We start from the raw sequence: 16,524 nt of genomic DNA, 5'->3' as shown, positions 1-16,524 counted from the left end.
TATTTCTGAGCGCTATAACCTGTTATCTGAGATACACTTCAGGATAAGCTGGTGGGGATGAAATGGCTAGGAGTATAGTTGAAGCAAGATAGACTGTGAGTAGGTAATTTTTAAAACTGATTGTACATAGTTGTTTAACTGTTCTCTTTTGTGTTTGAAATTTTTCATTATGAAATTTTCTGTTAAAAAAATAAGGATTCTGAAGTGATTTAGATCCTTAGCAAATTTGGAGACAAGTTCAACAAATATTGTTTGAGCTTCTGGTATGTGCTGCCACAAAACTAGGTCCTAGACATTGAGCAGTAGGTCAGACAAAGCTCCTGACTTGATGAAATTTCCATGAGTTGTAAAGACAGACTATAACCACATCAGCAGGAAATCACATAATTTCATATAATGACAACTGCTTGAAGAAAATAAACCAGGGTGACCAAGTGGAGTGTAACTGGGATAGTGGCATGAGAGTGAGGGTGGTGAAAGAAGCCTTCCCTGAGGGGGTAACATTTGAAGAGTGGGTTGAATGATGAGAAGAAGCCAGCCATGACAACATCTGGTGAAGAGTGTTCAGGTGGAGGAAATGGCAAGTGTAGACCCTGACGTGTGCCTGAGCTTGAGAGTTCCAGAAATAAGCAGGAAAGCCATTGTGGCTGGACTTAGTGACAGAGAGAGCACAGGAAGTATGGTCGGCGATACAGGCAGGAGCCAAATTATGTAGGGCTTTGTAGGATGTAGAAAGGAGTTCTGAACTTATTCTGTGTTCATTAGAACCAGGGAAGACTTTAAATGATAGAGTGGTATGATCTGATTTTCATTTTTTAAAGGCCATTCTAGCTGTTTTGTGGCAAGTGAACTGATGGAGGCTAAGAGTAGAAGTAGGGAGACTGGTTAGAAGACTAAAGACCAAATGAGATGGAGATACCTTGGAATTGACTGTGATGGAAGTGGTAGAAGGGATCAGGTGTAGAATACGTTTTGAAGGTAGAGGAATAATGTCAGTGTAAAACACCACAGGGTAGTATCACATGAAACAGTTTTAAAAGAGATGAATTCAGTGGTGGGGGTGGCATGGGGCAGGCAGTTGATTACTTTTTAAAATTATAAACCTTTTGATAGTGTTTGACATTTTAAATTGTTCTGATTACAATAATGATTAAAACAATAAACACACTCCTCCAGAAAACTAGAAATACTTATCTGCTTTGCTCACTAGAGTACGTTTTAACCGTACAATTCAATTAAGTACTCATAGTGTGCACCACAGGTGTATTAAACAGATCTGTATATGTGTCTCCCCCGCTAGATTGAATTCCTCCAGGACAGGGATCATACTCATTTCTGCATGCTTAAGACCTGACCGAGTGTCTGGTTCCCCATGTTAGCTACTTCCTAAATGTGCAGTGATAGGAAGAGCAGTTTGCGGTGAGCCCCAAGATAAGTCCACATTTTATTTGGAATAATTATAGAAACTGCGAATAGACGCGTGAATTGTGGTTATTCTTATTTATTCTCCCTGACTTACTTCTGTAAACTGTAGACTACTTTCAAGAATTAGGAGGTTTTCCCCCTGAAATAGTTTTTAAGTCAGAACTTTAAAAATCTCCAATCCATTGTGGTTTTTAACTTCAGAAACAGATCTAAGTTAATTGATAGAATGCAGTTAATTGCCTTTTCAGGGCAATTAACCAACTCTGTTGATTCCAACACATAGCTAGATGTAAATCTGATCTTTGTTCAGCACAATATATGATTTGGATTAAATGGTATCTCCAGTGTTGTGTATGGTGGTTTTCGTGCTTCTCTAGGATTCTTCCCAAACATCTGGCCTGATTCATGTTATGGTTCCCACTACTAAGGTTTATACATGGCATCTGGCCACCTGGGTTCCTGTCCCCTTTGAATGTCTTGCTGAATCAGTCTCATGTTAAAGCAGTTTGTGAAAGATAAGTTTTTTGGCTCGTAGCGTATATTGTAGTTGGTTGCTTTTTTCCAGGGCAGAGTGGTATGTGATATGTATAGACTTTCTTTCGACACAATCTTTGTTTTTTGTTTTTTGTTTTTTTTTTTAAGAAGTCATGCTTTGGATATCTACTAACACTTGCCATATTAAGATTATCTTTAAATTTTTTTTTTAATTTGAAATCTTTAATGTTTTGGTTCTTTTCTTCTTTTTTAGCTTTTATTTTTGTTTGGAATATTAGACACCGAGACAGATATTTTAAAATTCTTGAAAATGCAGTATAGCAGAGTGATTAAGAGCATGGTGCCAAACTGCCTGGATTCAAATCACAGCAGTGTGACCATGGGCAGGTCTCATAATTTCTGGATGACTCTGTTTTCTTGTCTATAAATGGAGACAGTGAAAGTACCTATCTCAGGATTGTTGTAAAGATTAGATGAGTTAATATGAGTAAAGCATGTAGAGCAGTACCAGAATTAGTAACTAATTATTGTCATCATTTAGCTAAAGGTGAAATAAGGCAAACTCAGAAACTGACATGGACTCTCCTTAAAAATAAAGTGCTTTGCAAATGTTTGCATGATAAAAGTCCTACTTAGTACAAGTACTTTCCCCAAAAGCCATAAAATCTCTAAAGGCTGGATTTCTGCTTCTACATTTGAGTTTTGGTATTTTCATTAAAGTGAAATTAGCTAACATGGTTGAAGATAAAGGTTCAATATGATATTTAGGAAGCAAGAGGATAGCAGCAGGAGATGAAGAAAACTAGCAGTCACGGATCACCCACTATGTTTATCTGGCACCATGCTAGGCACTTTGTATCTCCTTTAATCCTGTCTTATCTTTTCCAACCCAAGGAGGTGGATATTGTTTTCCCCATTCTATGGATGAGGAAACTGAGGCCCAGAGAGATCAAGAAATTTGCCCACAACACCAACACACAGATAACTATATTATAAATGAGAATATATGTGACCTAAGAGATAGAAGGAAGTGCTATGGGGGTTGAAAGAAGCAAGAGGACATATCCAGTTAAGATTTTAGAACATCATAGAGGAAGCAAACTTGTCTGTTGAATAGTGGATAGGATTTTGATAAGAGTGTGCCAGTTTAAAGGCATTAGAACAGTAATTCTTGGCTCCATGGTATGAAAATATAGGTAAATTTGGGCCCTTCACCAGTGCAGAATCTCTGAAGGAAGACTTCCAAACAGTTGTATTTTTCAAAACTTTACAAGTGCTATTGCCATGTAGCTAAGATTGAGAAGTATTGCGTTGTAGGCAAGATTTATGGGCAAAATTCAGAGTATTGTTAGTAATCCAGTTTACTGAGAGTATAAAATAAAACAGAGGGCATTGAAAAAGATTGGCTGAAAATGAAGTTGACTACCAAGTTTCAGAGAGCTTTGATTGGCACAACAAGGAATTATATTTGTTTTAGTAAACCATTTAAGGTTTTTGTGGGGGTTTTTTGTTGTTGTTATAAAACAAAATAACATAGAATTTACCATCTTAACGATTTATATACAGCCTATCAAGATGAAATGCTTATATAGTATCACTAAGAGCTGACAATACAAACCAGAATGCTGCTGAGTCTTATCCCATTCTCCCAAAATTACTGCACTTTAAATATTTTACATAGAAGATACCTTGATAACTAACACTTACTTTATATATGTCCTTTCAAGCAGCTCGTCTCCACTTGTGAGAAAAGAACCTGATGTGCCTGTATTCTTTCCAAATCCTCTGCTGGCAGAGAGTGTAAACATGTGCTTCTTCCAGAGTGGACCAACAGAGGGTGCCACTAACAGCTCTGTAACATCAGGGGAACCCAAAACTGAGCAAGTAATGCAGCCCTTGCCTCATCAACCATCAGATAACCAGAAACTATTCCAAGATGTGTTGGTAAGAAAATGTAAAGCATTTCATCTTTTGTGAGATGGTTATTTAGTCTAGGGTATACAAATTAAGCCTTGCCTGTCTTTAAACTGATCGGGACCTTGACATAAAAGGATTTTCCCCAAATTAATGATATAGCACTTATTTCTTTTAGCTTTTCACAAATTATAACCTAAATTCAGTAATTCACTGTAAGCATGCCAGTCATCAGATATTTAGCCAGGAAAAAAAAAGTCTCATTTTAAAAATATGTTGACATTATGCCAAATTCAAACTAAAGTTAGTACCAGAAGAAATAAGCAAGTATTTGCAGGAAGTTTGAAAATTGGAAAGTAATAGAATATTTATGATATTTATTGATTTCAATTCAGATAAGCAAATTTTTTAAATTGAATACTTAGTCTAAGAAAATGAACTGAGTAAAGTGGATAATATAAAGATGAATATGACAGTCTCTGCCTTTGAAAACCTAGGGGAAATAGCACATGGATACCAGTAACAAACAACTATAAGACAGGCTGAGAAGTGCTGTAAGCAAAAGCAACACACAATAAAAAGGGGTAATTCTGGTTGGAGGAAATAGTCATCTTGGAAAAGCTAGAATGTAAACTGGGACTTGAAGGTTGAATGACCGTGGCTGTCACAGTCAAATTGTAGACTCTGGAACATTTGATTTCTCCATTTATAATTGAAGGCTAATTAAACATACTTCATAGAGCCCTAACTATTCATCAGTTAACACATATTTGTTATTTGCCTGCCAGGTCCTAGACTGATGCTGGCAGCCGTGTGTTCAAGGGAATGAAATATGCTTTAATGTCACGAAGGCAGAGATAGGATCACAGGTCGTTCTCATTCAAAGCAAGAAAAGAGAGGAGTCAAATTCTGAAAGTAACATAAAGATCAAACGTATAACTCTGAATAATTATCATTTTTCAAATGAAGGCATGATTTTAAACTTTTGTTTCTAAAGAATTTATTTTAAATCCTTGAAAACACTTGAAATATTACTCAAATGGTTTTTAAATCTGTTGGTTTTAAAATGAACGAGTTCTGAACAAACATTCTAAGTTTTCTCGAGGATCTGATGAAGTATTTTATTCATTAGAGTGGGCTTCTTTTATAAATACTCGATAAAACTTGGCAACTGTATTTGATACTTTGTAGAATTTAGCAAGATAATATTTTGCTCTTCTCTGGTATTACTTAACACTGTTGTTTGCATTTTTGTTTCCTAAGACTTATTAGTGATTTTTCAAATAATCCTTTTTCTTTTTTTCATCAGGGTCAAGGGAACCACCTATTGAATAACTCCCCCAAGGAAAATGAGCAGCCATCTACCAAAGCAGTAGTTATCAGTCACGAATGCACCAGAACCCAGAATGTTTACCATACTAAGAAAAAAAACCATGATTCAGGAGCAGTGGACAAAGATTGTGTTCTTAACGCAACCCTTAAGCAACTAAGAAACCTTGGAGTAAAAATTGATTCTCCTACTAAAGTGAAGAAAAATGCACATAAAGTGGACCACGCCAGGTAAGTTCAAAATTTGTTTTAAAAAATAAAAAAAAATTAAGTGATTGCAGCTGTCTCATGGAAAAAGGTATAAGCTTGCCACTCAATTCAATTGGCTTATAATTTATTCAGTGTCTACTATATATGTGGTAAATAATAGATCATCTCTACCATATAGATTCTTCATTTTAGTAGAAGAGTGGGTTTTTTATCTAAGTAATTTGAGAGATATTGGGGGATATCTCCTGGGTAAAGATGCCAACAAAATGCCCTGGGAGTCTTAGAGGAAGAGAAATGAGCTTTTTGCTTATTTTTGGTGTCTGGAAAAGTTTTCCTGGAGGTGATAGGGTCTGTGCCAGCTATTGGATGTACAGTTAATGCAGTTGTCGCATCTAAAAGCCAAAAACATTCCTTCTTGTAGGAATGTTTTGAAGAATATAGTTATATGAACTTTACTCTTGCTCACTAGTTCCAACTGGCCATGTTCTTCTGTTCAAATTCCTCTTCATCAAAGATCACCTCAACACACACTTGTTTTTAAAGAGAACAGAATCTGGAAATTATGTTATTAAGGCTAGTGTGTTTTCTGTTAATCATTTTTTATATTGTTTTCTAGTTACAAAAGTAATACAATCTCATGATTTAAAAAAATGTCAAATAACATGCAAGAATATCATATAAAATGCAAAAGCCCCCACTTCCCAAACTCCTCAGTCTGATTCTAGTTATTTCTCTTAACTATTTCTTTGATATTCTTCTAGAAAGTGCTCTAGGCATGTTCAAGTATACATCTTGATGAGTGTGATGAGCGTTACAATTTGGGTTTTTTGCTTAACATTATATCTTAGATACTTTTCTTTATAGGTATATGCAATTCTTTCTCGTGCATTTAAACAGCTGAATAATTTTCTATTGTACCCATGTACTATAACACTGTGAGCCCCAGTTCTCAATTTTTCTTTTTTTTAATTCTTTGCCCGCACCACGCAGCGTGTGGGATCTTAGCTCCCCAACCAGGGATCAAACGCACGCTCTCTGCATTGGAAGCGCGGAGTCTAACCATTGGACCGCCAAGGAAGTCCCCAGTTCTCGATTAATGGACTTTTAGGCTGAATCTCTTATCTCAAATTTCTTATCTCAAATAATGCTAAGTGAACATCATTCACAGACACTGGTACAAATGTCTTTGTGAGATAAATTCCTGAGAGTAGGCAGGATCAAAGGATATGTGCATCTGAAGTTTTGGTAGGTGTTGCCATTGCCCACCAAAATAGTTGTACCAGTTTGTATTCTTACCACCAGTGTAGGAATGAGGCTAGCACTTCTGAAGGTTTTATTTCAGTACTCTTGGCATAGAGGCTCTATAACTTCTGTTGGAATGCACAAATCACCCTACTATCTGTATGGAACCCTTACATTTTGATATGGCTGCCTGTGGGGAAATTTTTAAAAAATATTTATTTAGTTAGTTGGTTGGTTGCGTTGGGTCTTAGTTGTGGCACTTGGGATCTTCATTGCCACATGCAGGATCTTCAGTTGCAGCATGAGGGGATCTTTAGTTGCAGCTTGCATGTGGGATCTAGTTCCCCGACCAGGGATTGAACCCAGGCCCCCTGCATTAGGAGTGCGGAGTCTTAGCCACTTGACCACCAAGGGAGTCCTAGGGAATAGTTCTTAAGTAATATATTTCTTCATAGTGGCCACCCTATTTTAGTGTGTTAAGTGTAAAACATTGAAATTAATAAATTTTCAGTACATAATTAATTTGATTCAGTTTTTAAATGCCTGGAATGAAGTGGAAAGTAAAGCCTTTTCGATGTATCAGTGTGGGATAGTCAGATTGTTTTAATCAATTCTTTTGTACTTTATTTAAATGACAATTTATATTATAAATTTATACTATAAAAATAATATATGCTTAGGGTTGGAATTTTAGAAAATGTCATCTGAACTAATAACACACAAAGAAAATTAGGAAACATTTGCAGTTTTACTATATGTATAATTTTGTTTATTTTTCTTTATTTACCATTATAAAATAGACATTTTCATTTAATATTGTGAGCCATTCCCATTTTTAAAATTCAGTTTTCCATATGAGTTGAAAAATCCATAGATGCACATTCATAGATAGGATTTTAGTTTCATGGAAGATGATTTTCTCAAGGAAGTGAAAGCTGATGTGAAAAAAATTGTTTTCAGTTCAAAGCAATATGTTAAAGTAATAATTTCCATAGAGGGGTAAGCTGGCTAAAATTTTACAATAACAGCTGTATCTTAACATGAAAACTTATTTTTTAAGCTTTATTATATGATATAAATTTTTGTGTAAAATATTGTAAAGCTTTGGAAATAGAGTTTGATAATTTGTTTTGTTTCCATTTGTCAAAGTAATATAAGTTTGTTTTGGAAAACTTGGAAAATTTAGAAAAGTAGACAAGGGAAAAAATTCAGGAAAATTTCCTTGCAGTCCAGTGGTTAAGACTCTGCTCTTTCACTGCTGAGGGCCTGGGTATGATCCCTGGTTGGGGAGCTAAGATCCCACAAGCTGCGAGGCCAAAAAATAAATAAATAAATAAATAATTCATACCAACCAACTTCATTTATTATTAAAAAATTTGCTTTTGTATTTCCTTTTATTTTTCTAAAATAATTTTAACAGCAACCATTTATTTTATTTTATTTTTTAATACATTTATTTGTTTGCTTTTTGGCTGTGTTGGGTCTTCGTTGCTGTGCTCAGGCTTTCTCCAGTTGCGGTGAGCAGGGGCTCTTTGTTGCAGTGCACGGGCTTCTCAGTGCAGTGGCTTCTCTTGTTGCGGAGCACAGGCTCTAGGTGCTTGGGCTTCAGTAGTTGTGGCACGAGTGCTCTAGAGCACATGCTCAGGAGTTGAGGCACATGGGCTTATTAGTTGCTCCGCAGCATGTAGAATCTTCTCTGACCAGGAATGGAACCGATGTCCCCTGCATTGGCAGACAAATCCTTAACCACTGCGCCACCAGGGAAGTCCAGCAACCGTTTATTGAGTGCTCATAATGTGTGAGGAACTGTGCTAAAGTTTTATTCAACATTATTTCAGTTAATCCTGGCAATCTGTGTGATAGGTACTATTCTTATACACGTTTTATAGATGAGGAAATTAAGTACCGATTTACTCAAGGCCCCACACCTTTAATTTTAAACCTACTCTTCTTCTAACTCTAAAGTCCATAGTTTTGTTTTTGTTTTGTTTTTTACTCTTTTGCTCTGTGCTTATTGCTTGTTTAATTTTTTGGTGGGGTCTTATGGTGGTATATATTTTGCTGCTTTGTATTTTGACCATACTGTATATATCAAAAAAAAAATTTGTTTTTGGTTTTACATTGGAAGATAAGCATGTTTTCAAAGTTGTTGTAACATTTTCTAAGCATCATCTTTAATGGAGTTATAATAAACCAGTAAGTGGGACATAGTGTTTGTTTACTTAACCCTTCCCCTCTGGTCAGAACTGAGTCAAATTGTTTTCAGTGTCTTACTGTTTTAACTATTGCTATGATAAACATCTTTTTGCAAAGATTGCAGTTTTTAGGTTTGGGATTATTTCCTTAGGATAGAGTCTCAGAAATGGAAAGACTAAGTCAAATGGTAGGAAAACTTTAAGGCTGTCACTACATTGCTTTCTGAAAGAGTAAGATTTTATAGTCCTACCAGCTATATGTAGTAGTAGTTCACCAGTACTTTCACTCATTTTACTTCAGTAAATATGCATTGAGCTTCTGTGAGCCAGCTATGAGAAATATCATGGTATACAGGATAACCTAGGAAAAGCATCTTTCCCCTCATAAATCTTATAGTTCAGTGGAGAAGATGCACAGATAAATAGTCAATGGTATAATACTCTGATATCTGCTATGAAAAGGAAGGATATAGTATGCTATGGAAGGACATAGGAGAGGTACCTAGCATATTTCCATACTGTATTATAATTACCCTATATTAAAATTGACCATTTTAAAGATCTGTGCTAATTTAGAACAAAAATTATTGTTGTCTTTAATTTATATTTTATGGATGGGTTCTATATATTATTGTGATTAAAAGTGAAACTGCACTGAAATTGTTTCTCTAACACATATAAGTTATATTTTGTTGATAGTCTTAAGCTGAGAGGAGATTCCAAGCATAAGACTATCTAAAGCGTACCTAATTAATTCACGTTGAATCACAGTTTGTCTTGAACTTAGTTCTTTTAGTATAATCTCCTACCACTCTCTACCAAATTCCAGTTTACCCACCTTTGACACTTGCAAAGTTCCTTGCTGTTACTTTTGCCTGGGATGCTCTTTTTTATCTTTCTGCTTGCAAGAATCCTTCTTATCCTTCAAAGCTGAACTCAGATGTCCCCTCCTTTGTCAATGTTTCTGGGACCCCCTCACCAGAATATTGATGTGTTGTACTCACAGAATACCTTGTTTGTAATGGATTTTATAGCATGTTCTTGTGATAACCTTTCCAGCAAGATTGTGAGTTTTATCTATCTGTGAATCCTCATTGCCTCTAACCACGCTTGGTGGGTCTTCATGGGTTGCAAAAAGAAGGAAATCCCACCTACTCAGGTCATCGCTGAAGTTTACAATGAATGCCTTATTTTTAGTACCTCTGTAATACTTATCGTCAGTATTTATGGCCTTCTGTTGTTATCTTTTAACACATATTGATGTAACTGGTATGCTAAAAGTTCATAAGGCAGTTGTTTAGAATTTGACACATTTTTCCTCTAGAAATAGTGTATAAATTGTAGTTTGTTATTCCAGGAAAGTAATCTTTATAATCTTTGTAATGCCTGTTGTTCTTCTAGTTCTGTAAACCAGCTACCTTTGTCATTGTACCTATGTGAAAACTTATTTCACGTTCCAGTTCTGGACTCCAGGAGCATATCCTCCAGCCAGAAGAGTAGCTGAGACAGGGGAAGGAAGATTTCCTTTCTGCTTTCCTGTTCCATGGCACTGCAGAATAAGAAGGTCCAAAAGCAAGAAAACAATGAAAGAAGGTCCCAGACATATCTAGAAATTATAGGGAAGATGGAGGACTGGCAGCACCCTCTACAGGCATATTCCCAATTGAAGTGACCTTTTGAATTCAAACAGATCTTAAGCAGTCTCTCTAGTTACTTCCTTGCTCTCTACTTGAAAGTGGTATGTTTTCTCTAGCTGAAAACCCTGTGCAGGATAAGTAGGAGATAACTAATCAGGATTCAAACAGGACAATAAGTCAGGGTTGGTTTTCATCTTTAAGTAAGTTGGAATAATTCCCCTAATTGTTGGCATGTGACTCTCATACTCAAACATAAATGAACTTTCATCATGCTTTTGTGACTGCACATCTAATGAGATCCTAATACAGTGTGTGTGTGATGAAGGCTTTTAGGATTTGATCAGTGGAATGGCCTACTTTTGCTTTTCATCTTAATTACCCGAGTGTTTATATGCATTGGTTCTGCGTATTATTGATTTGTTTTGTTTTCAAAGTAATGGTGTTTCCTCCAGCCCCAAAATTGAAACTAGCTGGCTGTGTTAGACAATGAAACTTGAAGAACCTTCTAAACTGGTATCGATTGTTTTTCTGAATTTATATAGATCTTTTAACCATTCAATAAAAGAAGCTCTATTATTGCTCAGCCATAAAAAAAAAAAAGAATGAAATAATGCTATTTGTAGCAACATGAATGAATCTTGAGATTATCATGTTAAGTGAAGTAAGTCAGAGAAAGGCAAACATCATATGATATCTCTTGTATGTGGAATCTAAAAAAAATGATAGAAATGAACTTATTTACAAAACAAGAATAGACTCACAGACATAGAAAATAAACTTAATGGTTACCAAAGGGGATGGGAGGAGGAGATAAATTAGGAGTTTGGGATTAACATGTACACACTACTATATATAAAATAAACAGCAAGGACCTACTGTATAGCTCAGGAAACTGTATATAATATCTTATTATGATAACCTATAATGGAAAAGAATCTGAAAAAGAATATATATACACACACACACATATATATATCCTGAATCACTTTGCTGTATACCTGAAACTAACATAACATTATAAAGTAACTATACTTCAATTTTTAAAAATGATTTTACAAAAAGATGTAATCCAAATTAGATCGCCTTTTTCTCAATATTTAACATTTTCAATTAGAAGTTTTTATTTGCCTTTTCATATTATTTATGTTAGTTATCTATAGATATTATACTCATTTTTAATATGTACATCTGATTTAATATGCAAATTGCTTATAATTTTGAGGAAATAGGCAAAGAAAGTAGAAAAAAGACTTTATATTCAGAAGATATTAGCACTATAAATATATCATAAAAGAATAACATCTATATATATTGGTAGTATCTCTTATTCCATCTTATTAAGACAGTCTCCAAAACAGTAAATGCCAAGAAGGTTGAGGAAGAATTCCAAGGTAGTTATAAAGAACAGCATTACTGAGCACATTCTTCCATTGATTGGTAATGACATCACTGGTTTTTAGGGGATATCGATGGTTGAAAATAGTTTCTTCAAAATTTCAGGTGCTTATGAGAATAAAAATATCTGATAGTTATTTAGGTTTTGTGAGGGTGGGGATGCAGGCAGTGGCTGGCATGTATAAAACAGCTGAATTTCTTCAATGGATGGTATGGAAAGTCATAGCATATTCTTTGACTAGAGAATAGTAATACAATATATATTATATATATAATAGTACACAGAGGACTCTAATTTTTAGGGAATAGAAAAACTGATAGCAAAATACAAGTTGCTGGATACAGTACAGTGAAACAGTGCTTGTAGGACCCCAGAGAGTAAGGCAGACGTGGTCTCAGCTTGCCAGTTACTAGCTGTTCAACTTAGGGAAATTAGTTAAAATCTCTATTCCTTAATTTTCTCAGCCATAAAATAAAGATAATAATAATACCTATTTTATTCATTCAGTAAATACTTACTGAATGCCTACCCTGTGCCAGGCACTGTTCCAGGCACCAAGGATACTGCAGTGGCAGGGAAAACAAACAAAAAGTCCCTTGCCCTCATGGGTTTTCATGAGGGAGCAAGACAATAAATAGAAATATGAGTTAAATCTCTAGATAGCCATAAATGCCGAGGAGAAAACAGAAAAGTAGGGGAAGGGAAATGTGAATTGTTGTAATGGAGAATAAGGTTGAAATACATGATAGGGACAACCTCCCAGAGAAAGGTTTCTGCGAGGATTAAATGAGGCACTGAATGTTTAGCAGAGTGCCTGGCATATAATAAGGCATCCAAAAAAATTAGCAGCTATTATTGTATATGTGACATACAGGCAGAGGCAAGTCAATTAATTACTATTAATGAGATAACACCAACCAGAGTGAGTGAAGATTATATCTAACGAAAGAAAATAAGTGTATACACACACGTGCACACACACACATCCATATCCAGAGACTGGTTGATATTTTTCATTCACTACAAATGGAATCTCTTCAACTATGAACAATGTAATATTGTGAGCTACTCACCAAATCTTGTAATGTTATATTATCAGATGCGTTTTCTGTTTGGTTTGATTTTATTTTTGTTTTACTTTACCAATATTGAAAAGCTTTACATTTTAGGGTCTTATATCTGGTCTTAAAACCATAACTGATGTAAATTTAGGAAAATTAATTTGTGTTCCACTTTCAGTCTTCGAATCATGGATTACCTTCTAGGTTATCATATTTACACCCTGAATGTATCTGGATCATCCAGACTTAGATGTCTGAGCTCTCAGATAAAAAGCACCATCAAACTTAAAGCTGAAGACCCTTTGTTACTTTCATAGAATGGAACATATTTACAATAACATTGAGTAAGATAAATGATGGCCTGCTCTGTTCTGTCTTTCAGTGTGTTGGCATGCATCAGCCCTGAAGCAGTGATCTCTGGATTAAACTACATGTCATTTGCTAATGTTGGCATGAGTGGCTTAAGCCCCAGCGGTGTGGATTTGAGCATGGAGGCAAATGCTATAGCGCTGAAATATTTAAATGAAAACCAGCTGTCACAACTGTCTCTCACTCGATCAAACCAAAATAACTGTGACTCATCTTTTAGCCTTCTACATATTAATACAGACAGAAGCACACTGGGGCTTAGTTTAATTTCACCAAACAACATGTCATTTGCAACCAAAAAATATATGAAGAGATATGGACTCATACAAAGCAGTGACAATAGTGACGATGAAGAGGAGCCTCCAGACAATATGGATAGCAGTAGGGAGCATTTAGTGAACCAGAACCTTACCTGCATAGCTGAACAGCTTGATTGTCAGAAAGAGCCTTCTAGGAATGCTTGTGAGATAACTGATTGTTGTAACAGTGACTCCACGGGCACCCACACAGATATGCCAGTGCTGAGAAATATTACAAATGAAGTTGTTCGGCCAAAAGCAACACAGCATTTGAATGAAAACCCAGCTTTCTTATTAAAGAACCTTAAACCAAATCCTGCAGTGAACCTCCGACCTGGAAAAGTAGAGTATACCCAACATCCTGAGAAGGAAAATTTAAGGGACACTCCAGTTTTTCCTGGAAGTTTGAAACCTTCTGAGACTTTAAAGCAAATGAATAGTATGACTTCAGTAGGCACCTTCTTAGACGTAAAGCGTCTCAGACAGTTGCCAAAATTATTTTAAACTTTTAACTCCCCGCCCTCCTGATATGAGGATGGGATGTCTTCTGAAGGTACTTACGGAAGCCAGAGCCTTTTGATAGTTGTGGAATTCCTGATCATTCTAGGGATCAGTCTGTTTCTTGGTAGCAGCTGATGGCAAAGAGCTGAACAAGTGACCTGATTGTCTGTGAGATGGCTGGCTAGTAGGAGGGCTAAGTGCTCTTTGTTCAGATAGACCTGTTCAGCATCACTGGATCTTTTTTTTTTTTTTTAAACAAAACCAAAAAACCTGAGGTCAGTTATTTCATCGAATTAGGTAAGCAGATGCTATCCAACTATGAATCTGAATTGCTTTTTTATACTGTACATTTTGAAAAGTAAGTCTGTTTTCCTAGCATTTTGCATCTCTGCATCTACCCAGTATCACCTAAAAGAACATAAAGTTATCATGACCCTGAGTAAATTAGCTAAATCAAAACCCTTATTGGATTTAAGGGGAAAGTTTTATTTTTAAAAATAACTTAAGAGCTTTTATACATGGAGTATGTAGTTGTCTTAATTAAGGTGCATATTTGTTAAAAACTGTGGAAGTAAAACTTTTGCACTCTTGTGGGTTGATGTTAATGTAGCATTTTCAATATAGAGCACTGACTATCACAGAATAAGAAAATTATTGAGTATGAGTGTGTTTTATAAACTTTGTGAGTTTTTCAAATGTTTTAATATTTTTAATGGAACTTAATAAAAATGTCTAGATTGACTGTTTTCCTTTGTCCTCTGCTATAGCATGTCCTTCTCCACTTTTTTAAAAAAACTTTTTAGCCTCCTCCAAAATTACAAAAATGATACAGAGAGTTCAGGTGTACCCTTCATCCAGCAACCCCCAATGATAATATCTTATATGACCATAGTAAATGATCAAAACCAAGCAATTGATGTTGGGTTCAATATTAGGAACTAAACCACAGACCTTTCAGGTTTCACAAGTTGCACTTATTTATTTACTCTTTGGTATATAACTGTGGAATTTTATCACTTACAGATTTGCATAACCACCACCAATCAGCACACGGAACTGTCCCATCATCACAGAGAACCCCTTAATTCTACTCTTTTAAAATACAGCCTCCCTCCAACACTGACTCCTAACAACCAACGATCTGTCCTCTGTCACTGGAGTTTTGTCATTTTGAAAATGCTAATGTAAATGGAATCATAGTATGCATGTGTAATTTCTTGAAGTTGGTTTTCACTCAGCATAATATCCTTGAGATCCATCCAACTTGTTGAGTGCATCAACAGTTGCTTCCTTCCCCCACCTTCTTAAAAAATGAGTTTTAAATTGTTATTTCTGAATATAAATGAAGAAGTCCTCATTGACTTGAGAGAGAAAGATCTGCTGAAGTTAAATTAAGACGTCATTGCCTTATATCAAAATATGATATGTAAACTGGAAAGAAATGGCCTTTGGGTTTCTAAATACCCAGCTGGGCCTTCTGGGGTAATAATCTGATGAACCAATTTATAGTTAGCCAGCGAAAGTCTGGTAACGTGGCTGCTCTCTGTTGTTCCCCACTGGAGCCAGGCACCAGTTAGTGCACATTTCCCCGTTGTATTGCTCTTTTAGTTAAAATTAAGATGTAGAAATGTCACCGATGGTGATTCTCTGTGTTTACCTTTGTTCCCATAGGCATCGTTTGGGGCTTCAGTTATTTTAATAAATACTTTAAAAATCCACTTATAAGTTTCATTGGAGTAAATTTTTAAGTAGTGGAATTGTCAATGCCACTTCAAGTGTGTTCTATTTAACTTTAGCCCTCAGTGTTTCACCCAAGAAGTGAGTATAAATACAATTTATATTGCATCTTATTTAAAAAACCGAGAGAATGCTGATTCACTGACAGCCTCCTTAACTATACCATTATCGCTGGGAACCCTGTAATGTCCACACCAAACAAGAAGCTCTCTATCTGAACAATCAAAACTGAACCCGAGGCTTTTTAGGCAAAATCTAATTCCATCTCTTCTGTTAGCACATCTAATTTAACGCCTCTAATAAGACATGTAAGCAGTTTTGGAGACTGAATTTAGACTGCAGATTAATTCAACAGAACATGTCTGCTACTAACTACACATCCAGAGAAGAGGGACCATCACTGAAGCCTCTCTAGAATTCTCTAAGAAGAATGTTTCACTCTGGAAGTTATTTGACAAATTAGTACCTATGGTAGCTTTTCAGCATCTTTGGAAAAAGCATTAATACTGGAAAAATTGGATTAAAAGACTTTGGAGATGATTGCCTTCCAAGTGACATTTGTCTAAATTTCTTTCATCCAGTCCCATAGAATACTGTTTATAGATATATGGGTGCTATGTCAAATGGAATAAGGAAACAATGGAGCTTCTGTTACCTGGGAAAGAAAACCTGTTAATCTAGGCGCTGGCTGGTTGGCGCCTCCACCCGCTTCAT

General features: G+C 35.7%; 1 protein-coding gene across 6 annotated transcripts in view; it reads left to right on the top strand.

Annotated features, from left to right (window-relative positions):
• Positions 1 to 14,732, top strand: part of STIL (STIL centriolar assembly protein) — a 63,545-nt gene extending 48,813 nt beyond the window's left edge. For 5 of the 6 annotated variants that reach the window (XM_057710094.1, XM_057710117.1, XM_057710126.1 and 2 more), the window contains 3 exons: positions 3,648 to 3,864; positions 5,144 to 5,394; positions 13,287 to 14,732. In XM_057710094.1, coding sequence (XP_057566077.1) covers positions 3,648 to 3,864; positions 5,144 to 5,394; positions 13,287 to 14,076 — 1,258 coding nt within the window. In that variant the 3' untranslated portion in view covers positions 14,077 to 14,732. The remainder of the gene's footprint in view (positions 1 to 3,647; positions 3,865 to 5,143; positions 5,395 to 13,286) is intronic. The other variant, XM_057710111.1, reaches the window with a different exon arrangement.
• The last annotated feature ends 1,792 nt before the right edge of the window (positions 14,733 to 16,524 follow it).

Source organism: Hippopotamus amphibius, chromosome 1, assembly GCF_030028045.1.
Source record: "Hippopotamus amphibius kiboko isolate mHipAmp2 chromosome 1, mHipAmp2.hap2, whole genome shotgun sequence".
Classification (NCBI taxonomy): Eukaryota; Metazoa; Chordata; class Mammalia; order Artiodactyla; family Hippopotamidae; genus Hippopotamus; species Hippopotamus amphibius.
Note: the sequence above shows the minus strand (reverse complement) of the source record. Positions and strands in the feature narration are given on the sequence as shown.